The following is a 14240-nucleotide window of genomic DNA, read 5'->3' on the forward strand; positions in this document are numbered from 1 at the left end:
AGAACTACTGAATATAAGAGCAGCGTCAACTCACCATCAGTACGACCAAGAATATGACTTTCGCGAAGCGGATCCTGTGTTCTGCCTTTCACCCAGGACAACGGAATGGATCCCAGCCGGCGACCCAAAAAAACGACTTCGTAAAAGAGGGAAACGTAGCGGTCTTCTGGTCAGACTCCGGAGACGGGCACATCGTGCACCACTCCCCAGTATACTTCTCGCCAATGTCCAGTCTCTTGACAACAAGGTTGATGAAATCCGAGCAAGGGTAGCATTCCAGAGGGACATCAGAGACTGTAACGTTCTTTGCTTCACGGAAACATGGCTCACTGGAGAGACGCTATCGAAGTCGGTGCAGCCAGCTGGTTTCTCCATGCATCGCGCCGACAGAAACAAACATCTTTCTGGTAAGAAGAGGGGCGGGGGCGTATGCCTTATGGCTAACGAGACGTAGTGTGGTCACAAAAGCATACAGGAACTCAAGTCCTTCTGTTCACCTGATTTAGAATTCCTCACAATCAAATGTCGACCGCATTATCTACCAAGGGAATTCTCTTCGATTATAATCACAACCATATATATATTCCCCCCCAAGCAGACACATCGATGGCTCTGAACGAACTTTATTTGACTCTTTGCAAACTGGAATCCATACATCCTGAGGCTGCATTCATTGTAGCTGGGGATTTTAACAAGGCTAATCTGAAAACAAGACTCCCTAAATTGTATCAGCATATTGATTGCGCAACCAGGGCTGGCAAAATCTTGGATCACTGCTATTCTAACTTCCGCGACTCATATAAGGCCCTGCCCCGCCCTCCTTTCGGAAAAGCTGACCACGACTCCATTTTGTTGATCCCTGCCTACAGACAGAAACTAAAACAAGAAGCTCCCACGCTGAGGTCTGTTCAACGCTGGTCCGACCAATCTGATTCCACACTCCAAGACTGCTTCCATCACGTGGACTGGGATATGTTTCGTATTGCGTCAGACAACAACATTGACGAATACGCTGATTCGGTGTGCGAGTTCATTAGAACGTGCGTTGAAGATGTTGTTCCCATAGCAACGATTAAAACATTTGCAAACCAGAAACCGTGGATTGATGGCAGCATTCCCGTGAAACTGAAAGCCCAAACTACTGCTTTTAATCAGGGCAAGGTGACCGGAAACATTACGGAATACAAACAGTGTAGCTATTCCCTTCGCAAGGCAATCAATCAAGCTAAGCGTCAGTATAGAGACAAAGTAGAATCTCAATTCAATGGCTCAGACACAAGAGGTATGTGGCAGGGTCTACAGTCAATCACGGATTACAAAAAGAAAACCAGCCCCGTCACGGACCAGGATGTCTTGCTCCCAGGCAGACTAAATAACTTTTTTGCCCACTTTGAGGACAATACAGTGCCACTGACACGGCCTGCAACCAAAACATGCGGCCTCTCCTTCACTGCAGCCGAGGTGAGTAAAACATTTAAACGTGTTAACCCTCGCAAGGCTGCAGACCCAGACGGCATCCCCAGCCGCGCCCTCAGAGCATGCGCAGACCAGCTGGCTGGTGTGTTTACGGACATATTCAATCAATCCCTATCCCAGTCTCCTATCCTGTTCCCAAGAAAGCTAAGGTAACTGAGCTAAACGATTCCCGCTCCGTAGCACTCACTTCCGTCATCATGAAGTGCTTTGAGAGACTAGTCAAGGACCATATCACCTCCACCCTACCTGACACCCTAGACCCACTCCAATTTGCTTACCGCCCAAATAGGTCCACAGACAATGCAATCTCAACCACACTGCACACTGCCCTAACCCATCTGGACAAGAGGAATACCTATGTGAGCATGCTGTTCATCGACTACAGCTCGGCATTTAACACCATAGTACCCTCCAAGCTCGTCATCAAGCCCCTGGGTCTCGACCATGCCCTGTGCAACTGGGTACTGGACTTCCTGACGGGGGGTGCGTTCTGAGCCCTCTCCTGTACTCCCTGTTCACCCACGACTGCGTGGCCACGCACGCCTCCAACTCAATCATCAAGTTTGCGGACGACACAACAGTGGTAGGCTTGATTACCAACAACGACGAGACGGCCTACAGGGAGGAGGTGAGGGCCCTCGGAGTGTGGTGTCAGGAAAATAACCTCACACTCAACGTCAACAAAACTAAGGAGATGATTGTGGACTTCAGGAAACAGCAGAAGGAACACCCCCCTATCCACATCGATGGAACAGTAGTGGAGAGGGTAGCAAGTTTTAAGTTCCTCGGCATACACATCACAGACAAACTGAATTGGTCCACCCACACAGACAGCATCGTGAAGAAGGCGCAGCAGCGCCTCTTCAACCTCAGGAGGCTGAAGAAATTCGGCTTGTCACCAAAATCACTCACAAACTTCTACAGATGCACAATCGAGAGCATCCTGGCGGGCTGTATCACCGCCTGGTACGGCAACTGCTCCGCCCACAACCGTAAGGCTCTCCAGAGGGTAGTGGGGTCTGCACAACGCATCACCGGGGGCAAACTACCTGCCCTCCAGGACACCTACACCACCCGATGTTACAGGAAGGCCATAAAGATCATCAAGGACAACAACCACCCGAGCTACTGCCTGTTCACCCCACTATCATCCAGAAGGCGAGGTCAGTACAGGTGCATCAAAGCTGGGACCGAGAGACTGAAAAACAGCTTCCATCTCAAGGCCATCAGACTGTTTAACAGCCACCACTAACATTGAGTGGCTGCTGCCAACACACTGACTCAACTCCAGCCACTTTAATAATGGGAATTGATGGGAAATGATGTAAAATATATCACTAGCCACTTTAAACAATGCTACCTAATATAATGTTTACATACCCTACATTATTCATCTCATATGTATACGTATATACTGTACTCTATATCATCTACTGCATCTTTATGTAATGCATGTATCACTAGCCACTTTAACTATGCCACTTTGTTTACATACTCATCTCATATGTATATACTGTACTCGATACCATCTACTGTATCTTGCCTATGCCGCTCTGTACCATCACTCATTCATATATCTTTATGTACATATTCTTTATCCCCTTACACTTGTGTGTATAAGACAGTAGTTTTGGAATTGTTAGTTAGATTACTTGTTGGTTATTACTGCATTGTCGGAACTAGAAGCACAAGCATTTCGCTACACTCGCATTAACATCTGCTAACCAGGTGTATGTGACAAATAACATTTGATTTGATTTGATTTGATTTGTTTCTGCAAGAATGAAACACAAATAGAAGAAGCGGAAAGTAACTGTACAAACTAAAATAAACAGATCGGTAAAACACCAACACAAAAAGACTGCATCAGGAACCTCACCGATGAATGTGAGCTAATGTACTGCATTGCAATGTAATGTGCTGTATTCATATTCAGACTGTATCAACATCATCCAATAATACGCACACCATATTTCGTCCTGGGTGGCGAGATTAGGCTTTCCACCATCTCAAAGCAAAGCCAGCTCCCCTCGTGACCAGTGTGTCTACATAGTCTCTGTAGTGATGCTGACAACCTGCGGCTGCACCCTATTCCTGTTGCAGTTAAACAACCAGACACTCCTGCGGTGGCGGTACCTCTTGGACAGCAGCACATAGAGCACGGGGTTAACACAGGGATGGAGGTACTGGAGCACGGTGCAGATGAAGTAGAACATCTCCCAGGACTGGCCGTGGCGGTAGAGCCCAAGGTACACACACAGCTCCAGGATGTACCTAATAATGAAGACGAGTAAGGAGAAGAGGTATAAACAAGAACAAGTGTTAGAATTTCCCCTAACGTATACAGTTGTCATCATCTTCCTTATCCTCTTCATCATCGTCATCATACCCGGGAAGCCAGCAGATGGAGAAGGTCCCGGCCGCCAGGAACACCATAAAGGAGGCTCGGCGTGTGTTGCGGGCACTGGCCACAGACATGACTGGGCTTTTGTGGAGGAAGCAGGCCAACCGTACGTAGTTGAAGGCGATCACCAGCATAGGGACGAAGTAGTAGAGCATGAACTGGCTGAGGACCACCTGGTGGAGGAATGGATGGATGAATGGATTCAAAATGTTGTGTTTTATCACATCAATTGGACACCATTTTCTTTCAGCGAATGAAAGTAACTGTCTTCTTTTTTCCAGTGACATTATTTTAACTAAACTTAATACCTTTTGTTACACATTGTGTGCATCTCAAATGGCACCCTATTCCCTCTAGTACAGCAGGTCAAGAGATGTGAACTTTATAGCAAACAGAGTACAATTTCAGACCAAGCCATTGTTACCTGATAGTGGTGTTCCTGTATGGTGGGCAGGCAGAAAGTAAAATTACCCGAGCCGGGGCTCAGGCTCTCCTTGGTGGCGAAGATCCTCAGAGGCAGGCTGATGAAGAAGGCTGATGCCCAGACCAAGACGAACATCAGGACCACCAGGTCCATGGTAGGAGGATGGTAGGGGTTGGTGATGATCATGGCTCGTGTCAATGACACGGCACACAGGCTGTAGGTGCTGGCTGCCAGGGAGAAGGCCAGAAAGAACTGGTACACCTTGCAGGAGGTGTCCCCCAGCGGCCACGAGTAGCTGAAGAAGACGATAGGAGATGATGAAAGATTATAAGATTATTGTCACAGAGAGATGGTAATCCTACTCCTGCTTTTATACCAAATACTCAGAGACAAACACAGCGCTCATATCCCACAAGATTCTTCTGTTTGTCAAACATGGGATTCGATCTGCTGGCAACACTCCAGGTCCAGTGGCCCCTCTAACCTCTATGGCTATTGGCTAGGCTACCTGACAGTTGAGTAAACTAGCACAACTGATTCAACTAGTCAAGGGCGTGATAATTAGACTACAAGGTGAATCAGATGTGCTAGGTCTTTAATAGCTTAGATAAAATACATGGCACAGATAGGGGTCCCCGAGAAGAGGTTTGCTACCTGACAACGGAGTGCAAGGTGAATGGTATCAGCAACAGGGTGAGGAAGTATTCCAGGGCCATGCTCTAACCTCTAACCTACCTGACAGCAGAGTGCAAGGTGAAGGGGATGAGCAGCAGGATGCGGAAGTCTGCCAGAGCCAGGATCTCTGATCTCTAACCTACCTGACAGCAGAGTGCAAGGTGAAGGGGATGAGCAGCAGGATGCGGAAGACTGCCAGAGCCAGGATCTCTGATCTCTAACCTACCTGACAGCAGAGTGCAAGGTGAAGGGGATGACCAGCAGGATGCGGAAGTCTGCCAGAGCCAGGATCTCTGATCTCTAACCTCTAACCTACCTGACGGCAGAGTGCAGAGTGAAGGGGATGAGCAGCAGGGTGAGGAAGTCTGCCAGAGCCAGGATCTCTAACCTCTAACCTACCTGATGGCAGAGTGCAGGGTGAAGGGGATGAGCAGCAGGGTGAGGAAGTCCGCCAGAGCCATGCTGAGCAGCAGGATGTCCAGACAGTTCTTCCTCAGAGTGTTGTACTTGGCGAACAGAGAAAACACCAGTAGGTTGGCACAGAAACCGATGCCCAGGATCACCCCGCAGGTACAGGCAAAGATCAGGGAAAACATGTTGGGGACAGCCTGTTGTGTGATCAAAAATTTAGATATAATCTCAATCTCAAAACAGTTAGATAATCTCAGTTCTTGGAAACGTTTCAATATAGTTTAATTTATATCAAATTTGCCAATCCACTTTTTATCAGTGGAGGCTTTTTAGGGGAGGAAGGGGAGGACCGTCCTACTCAGGGAATTTCATAAAAATACAAATAGTGAAACATAAAATATATTCAAATGTCACCAAATAACTGATTAAAACACACTGTTTTGCAATGAAGGTCTACAGTAGCCTCAACAACACCCTCTAGGGTAGCACCATGGTGTAGCCAGAGGACAGCTATTTTCCATCCTCCTCTGGGTACATTGACTTCGATACAAAACATAGGAGGCTCATGGTTTTCACCCAGACTTGCACAGTATTTATGGTGACCTCCGGAGAACGTCCTCAAAACTCTTGCAATATGAACTGAGCACATCCAATAAAAGAATCAGAGACTGAATCTTGTACTGAAAGCATAAGCTACAGCTAGCTAGCACTGCAGTGCATGCTGACTCAAAGAGAGAGAAAGACAATAGTTGAACCCTTTTGAACAAATGAATTTCTTGAAAAAAATGAAGGAGAACCAGCAGAGAGAGCGAGAGAGAAAGAGCTAACTATTTTCTGAGTTTACCTTTCACTTAGCTAATGCAGCTAAATTAGCCTACTCAACAACCTGACTCAGAGAGGAATGCTATTTATGTTAGCTAGTTAGCTAGCTGACTAAGGCTATCCAACACTGCAACTCTTCCAGCTGTACACTGTACTCTGTGATTGTACACATGGATTGGATTGTGGGTTTACTAACTCATTAGTTCTAGTTTGTTGACTATAACGTTAATACGGTGACAACGAAGTAGGCTATGTTGTAGTTAGCGGTTATGATATGAAGGTTTGGCTTGGAGGTTTATGCGCCTGGTCACAGACTGCTGTTGTGTTTTGCTCTGAAGCCTACAATGCGAAGGGAAAAGGTGAGAGGAGGACAGTGCGTAGATGCGAGAACGGAATTATACAACGAGCAAAGTGATGATGCTGTTTATGGAAGTGAACTGTGTGTGCGGGTGGTCAGGGGTGTATTTATTTAGCCGATTCTGTTGCAAAACGTTTCTTCAACAGAAGCAAACAGAATGAAACAGGGAGGGACTTACCTACATTTGTCCAATAGAAACTCTTGTTTTTCTTTTTGGACAATTGACTACACCCCAGATCAGCTATATGCAGGCAAGAGTGTGCAAGGCGGTATTGAATCACGTTGATTACTTCAATTTGTCTTTGGCCTGTGCATTATAAACTTTCATTTGTAGGCTAGGTTGATGTTAAATTGAGCTGGGTGAGTGGAATATGATTGACAGTAATAGAAATAAGGCCATACTCCTCCCCCCCAAAAATGGTCCCAATCTTAAACGGCATTACCGCCACTGAGTTTTATATACATTACATACATATACATCAAGCTTGATCTAGATTTTATAACCACAAATAGCTAACAAAATGATTATTAGTGTTATTATTGTATTTAAAAAGTTTACCTACTACTGGACTACAACTGACTTGCTCTGTACCTGAAATAATTATTTGGATGACCCTGTTTAGCCCTGTGTGTTACTTACCATACTCTTGGGTTATTGAGTGAAGTATCCTTATGTGTACCAAGATAAACAGCAGTATTCTCCGTCATGGGTAAATCCGTTAACCATTCTTTGAATTTTAGAGTATCCCCATAATGAAAACTGTTAAAAGTGGCTTGCATGTGAAGTCTATGACTCTTAGTTTTTGTTTGCTGACTATGGAGAATGGCAAACATCACTCACTCAGGTCAAATTGATTCTGGTTGGATGAGTTTAAAGGGAGAGTACTCACATCTGACTCTGAATTTAGCACAGTTACAGTTTTTGAAGTACTGCGGTGTATGGCTATGTTCATTCATGTTGTCTGTGTTGTTGTTGTATCTTGTAGTTTTCCAGAGAATGTGTTTTTGGCAATTCCAATGGTTATTATGTAATGTACATACAGTAGCTTCTGAATGGAAGTGCGTGGGTTTATCACAAGAAGTGAAAAACCTGTCACAGACCTTTTCTTGAGTAAAACGTAGACATTAGAGAGAGATACTCTATATTTTATTGATGTGTGTTCTGTGGGGGTTTCCATACAGTATGTGTTATGTTCAGCATATTTAACCCCCATGCAAACAGACCCTACTCGCAAAAGAAAACGTTCCACTTTCCTTTCCCGTGTATTGTTTTCCTGTTGATTGTCTCCCACCCTCTCCCTCCCCTCTCTCTCTCAGTGAGTTATTAATGCCTTTTCCATTGTTCCATTGATTTTTTCAGCACAGTAGTGTGGAACGCCAGTCTTCTGATAGGGTCTTTATCAGACCATTCCACTGTGTTTATGACTCTAGCTCTGGCTAATGGCCTCAGTACCGGCTCTTAGGACAGGATGTAGCTGCAGTACTAACGCTGCTGCCTGGTGCATTTACTCTCTCCCCTCCCAGCAGGTCCATAGAGTGTGTGACCCAAATGGCACCCTATTCCCTACATAGTGCACTAATGTTGACGGGCTCGCGCTGGTCAAAAGTAGTGCACTATATAGGGAATAGGGTGCCATTTGGGACATGTCCATTCAGTCAGAGACGGGTTAAAACACACCACATGGTTCTCTAGTGTGACATTAACAACCTTATAAGGTCCCTTCATGCTGAATAGTCAACAAATAGGCTACATTGATGACTTTCTCATTGGTGATAGGCTACGGTAACTCTATGTAACTCATTGGCGCAATAATTGAATTTATATAAGAAAATGGTATGGTACAGTATTTGATTGGACTACATTGTCTGTAGAGAGAACACAATGTATTCATGAAGCTTTAATTGTTTGATTTTTAATTTTTTTTTTAATTATGGTGCTCTCAGTGCAAGTGCTGAAACTTGAAATAAGTCTGTGATTATACCAACAGTTTAAACTCTGTCTTCTTTGATCAAAAATAGTTTCTAAAACTGGAGAGAGGGAGTTTGATGGAACAATCCAATAACATACAAGTCAATGAGGTGATAATGGGCAGTACTATAAATGGAAGAAAACTAAAATAAATACAAATAAAAATGAAGCATTTATCAACAGGAAGGAAGGAACATTTTTCAAAAAACAAAAAATCAACCACAAAGGAGAACACTTGTGTAACTTAACAAAAACATAAGGATATCATCATTATATCTAAAGTGCATTATATTGTTATGATAAAATGAACAAAAGTCAGCAGCACCGTAATACATTCACAAAATAAATACACAGTTCAAATGAAATAAATTATGGGAGAAATATTTGTTATGGATGCTAAATACAGATTTTAAAAAAATATTCACAAGAGCCACCAAGCTTTAAAAAGAATAGTCCTCCCTAATTTTGTGAATTTAAGTATGTATAGTCAACAAATGCGTAACGTTTACCGCGTAGCCTATGCTCTACTTTACATATGGGCATCTGGTTGGATGAGTGTGTGATCAGCCCCTGGAAGGCACCTGTCGTACATCGTTTTCTCACGAATTATAAAGAAGAAGGAGTGAAGCATAGTTTGTCATTTGACATATCTCAAGATCTGCATATTATTCACCTAATAAATACGAATACAAAAGTAATATGTGTTGTTATAAAGTATGAAAACACCTCTGATCTCTGGATATATAAAAGTACTTTATATCAAGGCAAAAAAAAATAGAAAAAGCAGCTGATTAAAACAAGAAAGGCAAAGAACAATGTCCACTATGGTATGGGGAGACTGTTTCAGTTATTTGCTTGAGAGTCGTTGAGATCTCAATCAGTCATGCTGGAACTTCTCTGTCTGTCAGAGTTATTAGTTCAGCGCCACCCAAAGGCTACATGATGTGGTCTGTCTAGCGTCCTCTGTGACTCCCTATGTGTCTCCCATGTCATGACAAGGGTTGTGTCGCGAGCCCGCCGCCTCCTCTTCTCGCTCTCCCTCCGTCTCCCTCTCTCTCCCTTCACCTTCTTTTTCCTTTTGGTGGACACCTTCAGCGGCTGGTCCTTGTAGGCCACAGACTTGTTGGTCTCCTGGGGGAGGTTGCCCACCTCCCCTCCCAGCTGGAAACTCAGAGGGAGGTTCTTGGTCCCTCCGGGGGGTTTGGGGGGGCGTAGGGCGCTCCCGCTGAAGGTGATGTGGCCCCCGTTGCCGTTGTTCCTACTCTGGGGAGGTGGGGCTCGCTCGCTGTCGGCTGTGTGGACTTTATCTAGTAGCCCTTGGAGCCAGAGCCGTCTCTTGAACTCCTCCAGAGACCGGCCCTTGTCGTGCATCAACTGGGCGTGACTCACTGACCTCCTCCTGAAGGGGGAGAGGAGAAGGAGATTGTCAATGAGTGTTTAAACTGGACTCACTCTCTTTGTAAGAGTAGATGGTAAAGAAAAATAGTATCTTTGTGCCACACCACATCAGAAGCTCCATAGTGGTGCAGAGCCTGTGGCCAAGCGGTAACACAGGCTCTTTTCATTAAAAAGAATAACTACTTTTAACTACTCTTTAAGAGAGTAGTCCACCTTTCCCACTATCCTCTCCTGATCTATCTCCAAACAACCTATCATTTTCTCTTATAGCCATTATTTTGTGGCACCTACAGTATAGTCTAGTACAGTATAAACCTGACAGTATAGTGACTGACTAAACCTACTTGTGAGGTGTTGATAATTGAATGACAGCCAAGGTCATGTTCCAGTAGATCTCAATAGGTGGCAGCATAAACAAAGGCATGTAGTGCCTGGGAGAGCTCAAGGCTATCCATGTTACTGTATGAATGCTGTGTGAGCCATCTGACCACCACAAAATGTACAAGAGAAACATAAGCTAACAAGCCACATATTCAACCACAAAGCATATGTCACCTGGGCCACAAAAGTCAATCAAAAACTTGCCATGCACAGGGCTGAGTTTGACAGATGTTTTGTAGGTGTAATGCAAATCTATGTTCTTTATTAAAGGCTAACAATGTTTTACATGAGAAAACACAAATCCATGCTGGTCAAAAATATGTACAATTGACCCATTTTTGCTTGGTTTATTCTACATAATTTCAGCATAAAACTGAATGGAACAGAACTACAAAACGTAGTACTGTAGTATGTCGTTTTATTTGTAGTTACTTTTGATTTTAGGTTTTTCATTATTTATACCATTGACATCCGTATCTACATCGATACCACGGTATACTTTTCAGAATATCGAGACCTCTTTTCCCAAATCATCAAACAGCAGTACATCAACCTTAGATGTGATTCAAGTGATCATGGTTTACACGTGACCATTGATTGATACACTGCCATTATTACCAGCCTTTTCCGGTGCTATGCAACATTCAACAATGGAAAACCATGATGCCAAAGGGTTTCTTAGTTGGTGCGTAAAACAATTTTTTTTCCCCAGAACATAGACTTACATTCTGTTAGTGAGAGCATCGATGGGTCTCCCGTAGAGTGGCACTGGGGAGCACAGCAGGAACACAACTAGACTCAACTGCTGGAACATGCCTCTGGGACACAGCATTCTGGAACAGTAACTCTGGAACACCCAACAGACAACGTTCTGTCATTCATTGTATCGCCATTCGCCAGGAACCATATGTACATAGTACATTAATGATGATTTACTTGAAAATGACCACCTGCAAACTTACATTGAAAACAACAACAAAAACATTGAAATGGAAGATGCATTGCCTATTTCATTGAGATCTAATACATTGAAGATACACACATTGAAGAACAAGGTTAAATGAGGTACTGTAGGTGGTACAGTAGGTCCTCAGAGAGTTGCAGCTTACCTTACTGCTACTTATCTAGTGGTTTTACTTGGCAGCATAGATACAGTTGCTGACAAACTCGACTACCTTCTGAGCCCCCCTTGATTCCTTCGCCTGACATAATTTGTATCTACTGAACAAGACCACCTGGTAATACTGAAATACCAAGAAAAATACTGAAATATCAACAACAGAAATATCATGCAAGTAAAGAATCCATCAAAGCACAGAGATAGGCTTTTCTGGTACTTCCAAATACACATCAAATACACAAAACAAAAATACTTACATGGAGTAGATTCCCAAAACAAGTTATCCACCAAAAGGTTTGGTTTAAGTCCACAAATTCCCCAAAAGAGATATCTTTCAAACTTTCCAAGATCCCAAAATGAGATCTCTACAATAAAAAAAAAGAACAAACTCACATTTATTCTGCCAAATTCTATTTGGTTCAGAGTCAGACTTAAAAAGAAATCTGTCTGTCCGTTAGCGAGAGACAAGAGAATAACATGGGGAAACCCCCTTGAGACAGGTCCAGCCAGAGATCTCCCGATACCGCATGTATATTTAGTTATTTATTTCTCTCAAATCCCAATGAAAAAGGAGAGGGAATATGAAGCAAAATGTGAGGCACAGACTGCAGCACATCAGCTTCTCTTATGCTGATAGCTCCTGTAACAATCTTGTGAAGTGCTCTCTTGCAGCATCATGTCTGTATGGCTCGAGCAGGAGCAGGGGAGGTGAGAAAGTGTGAAGCATGCTGCTGCATTGCCTGACCACTCCAAGCGACCGTGTGTGTGAGCATGTGTATGTGAGTGAGGTGAGAGTGCTCCTCAGTGTGTAAAGCTGCAAACACTGCCCTTGCCCCTGCCCATCTCGGTCCAGACCTCCTGACACCCCCGTACACAGACACACACTCACTCTCACTCACATACACTCACATACGCACACTCTACCACACACACACACACACACACATACACAAACAGACCACAATTGACAAGAAGGTGGCGATCATGCAACACTCGTAACAAAGAATAGAAGATATTAACAGCAGAAGAGTTCATTGGTGTAATTGTGTTATATGACAGCCTTATGGAATTTTAAAAAGGTGGACTTCAAAACTCTTGTCATCTCTGTCCCTTATTATCTAAATTGTTGTCTAAATAGTTGGTAACCAGTATGTAATATAATGGATTCTGACGACACTGCGGCATTTGTTCATAGTGACATGTCATCTCATGATGTGGTTAAAAAAGCAAGGTATCAGGTGCAACAACAGAAGCCCCCATGCGGGGGCCCCCCTTTGCTTCCGAGGTAAACAAACAGGCCTCGGGCCCTCACCACCGTCCCCTGGGAACATGACCGTAACCTCAGAGAAACCCAACCACACACTACATCTGACTACAGGCCTTCATGTCAGTAAACCAGACTGCCACATAATGGTCACAGTGGCCAGGGAGGTATCTTGTCTTTATTCCGTAGAGTAGACCACAAGGTTGGGGTCAATTCTATTTAAATTCAGAGAGTTTCATTTTGTGTCCTGAATCGACTGAGTTGAACTGGAATTGACCCCAAACCAAGACTCAAGATCCTAGGACTACACTCTTAGAAAAAAGGGTTCCAAATGGGTTCTGTGGCTGTCCCCATAGAATAACAATTTTTGGTTCTAGGTAGAACTCTAGACCCTCCGTGGAAAGGGTTTTACATGGAACCCAAAAGTGTTCTACCTGGAACCAAAAACGTTCTACCTGGAACCAAAAGAGGTTAGTCAAAAGGTTATCTTATGAGAAAAACAGAATAAACCTTAAATGTAAAAATCCAGGTATTTCTCAGTCAGAAATTTGTTGAGATATTACAGGTTTTTGCTATATGTCAGGTCTGCTACAAAGGCAGCATTGATCAGAAACTTGTCAAGGCTCAGTGACCTCAGCATCCAAATATTGCAATCATTCAATCAGTTTTATTACGGCATGAACACAAGTATATAAAAATATTATATAGATAAAATATAGAGCCGTTATAAATCGGTGTAGTATATTTTACCAGATTAAAATAGAAGGGTATACATTCGAGCTCAGCAAGTTCCAAATATATTGCTAGTCGCACATATAAAACATAGCATCAAATATGTCAACATGCAGCCTGATATTGCCCAAAATCTGGATTTTATAACATGCATCTCTTCATGTATAAAACTCATAAACCTGAATTTTGTAAGTGCTTTAGCTAAGTGAACATTAGTAAAAAGAAACACACGAGGGTATGTACCCGGTGGGTGGTGGATTACTTAATACATTTTACAAGCAACCAATTCAGCAAGGGGTCCTACTATAAAGTAAGTTAAATTGGGGACAGAACAGAATTATGTTAAAGTAGGACTCCACTCCCATCCTCCCCAAAAATCAACTTGCTATAGTTTCCAACTGGTCTGCCTCCCCAACCCTAACTAATAACACTTTCACATTCGGTAGGAAAAAATACCTCATTTGATTCCATTCTGTAAAGTCCAACTTTTACCTGCAAAAAATATGAAAAAAATCTTCCCATTTCCTGGCAGACTCAGACCAGCATGCAAAATCCGAGCCAGGAAAGCTGCTTTTGATTCAGGCTAAATTGCTCGCTCAACACAGAACATCATTAGGTAGCTGTACGTTCTTCATCCTACAGTTCTTGAACAACACTTTTCCTTCCCACTTTTACACTCACCCACGTACAGTTCAGACGGGAACACACACACAAACACACTTCTCTCACCCTATTCAATGATATTCATTTTACTTCTGTGCTTTTCCAAAACAGCTCATACCCCATGTTGAAGCCAAAGTAACACC

General features: G+C 43.5%; 2 protein-coding genes across 2 annotated transcripts; both read right to left on the reverse strand.

Moving 5' to 3' along the window:
- Positions 1-3521: 3521 nt before the first annotated feature.
- On the reverse strand, positions 3522-5575 carry LOC109888921 (allatostatin-A receptor). The gene is made up of 4 exons (XM_020480072.1): positions 5379-5575; positions 4305-4599; positions 3866-4053; positions 3522-3750 (listed from the first exon to the last, which is right to left on the reverse strand). The coding sequence occupies exons 1-4, from the start codon at positions 5573-5575 to the stop codon at positions 3522-3524; spliced, it is 909 nt and encodes a 302-aa protein (XP_020335661.1).
- Positions 5576-8683: 3108 nt separating this feature from the next.
- LOC109888922 (parathyroid hormone-related protein-like) lies at positions 8684-11153 on the reverse strand. The gene is made up of 2 exons (XM_020480073.2): positions 11044-11153; positions 8684-9938 (listed from the first exon to the last, which is right to left on the reverse strand). The coding sequence occupies exons 1-2, from the start codon at positions 11148-11150 to the stop codon at positions 9458-9460; spliced, it is 588 nt and encodes a 195-aa protein (XP_020335662.1). The 5' UTR covers positions 11151-11153; the 3' UTR covers positions 8684-9457.
- Positions 11154-14240: the final 3087 nt, after the last annotated feature.

Source organism: Oncorhynchus kisutch, linkage group LG4, assembly GCF_002021735.2.
Source record: "Oncorhynchus kisutch isolate 150728-3 linkage group LG4, Okis_V2, whole genome shotgun sequence".
In the NCBI taxonomy this organism is placed as follows: domain Eukaryota; kingdom Metazoa; phylum Chordata; class Actinopteri; order Salmoniformes; family Salmonidae; genus Oncorhynchus; species Oncorhynchus kisutch.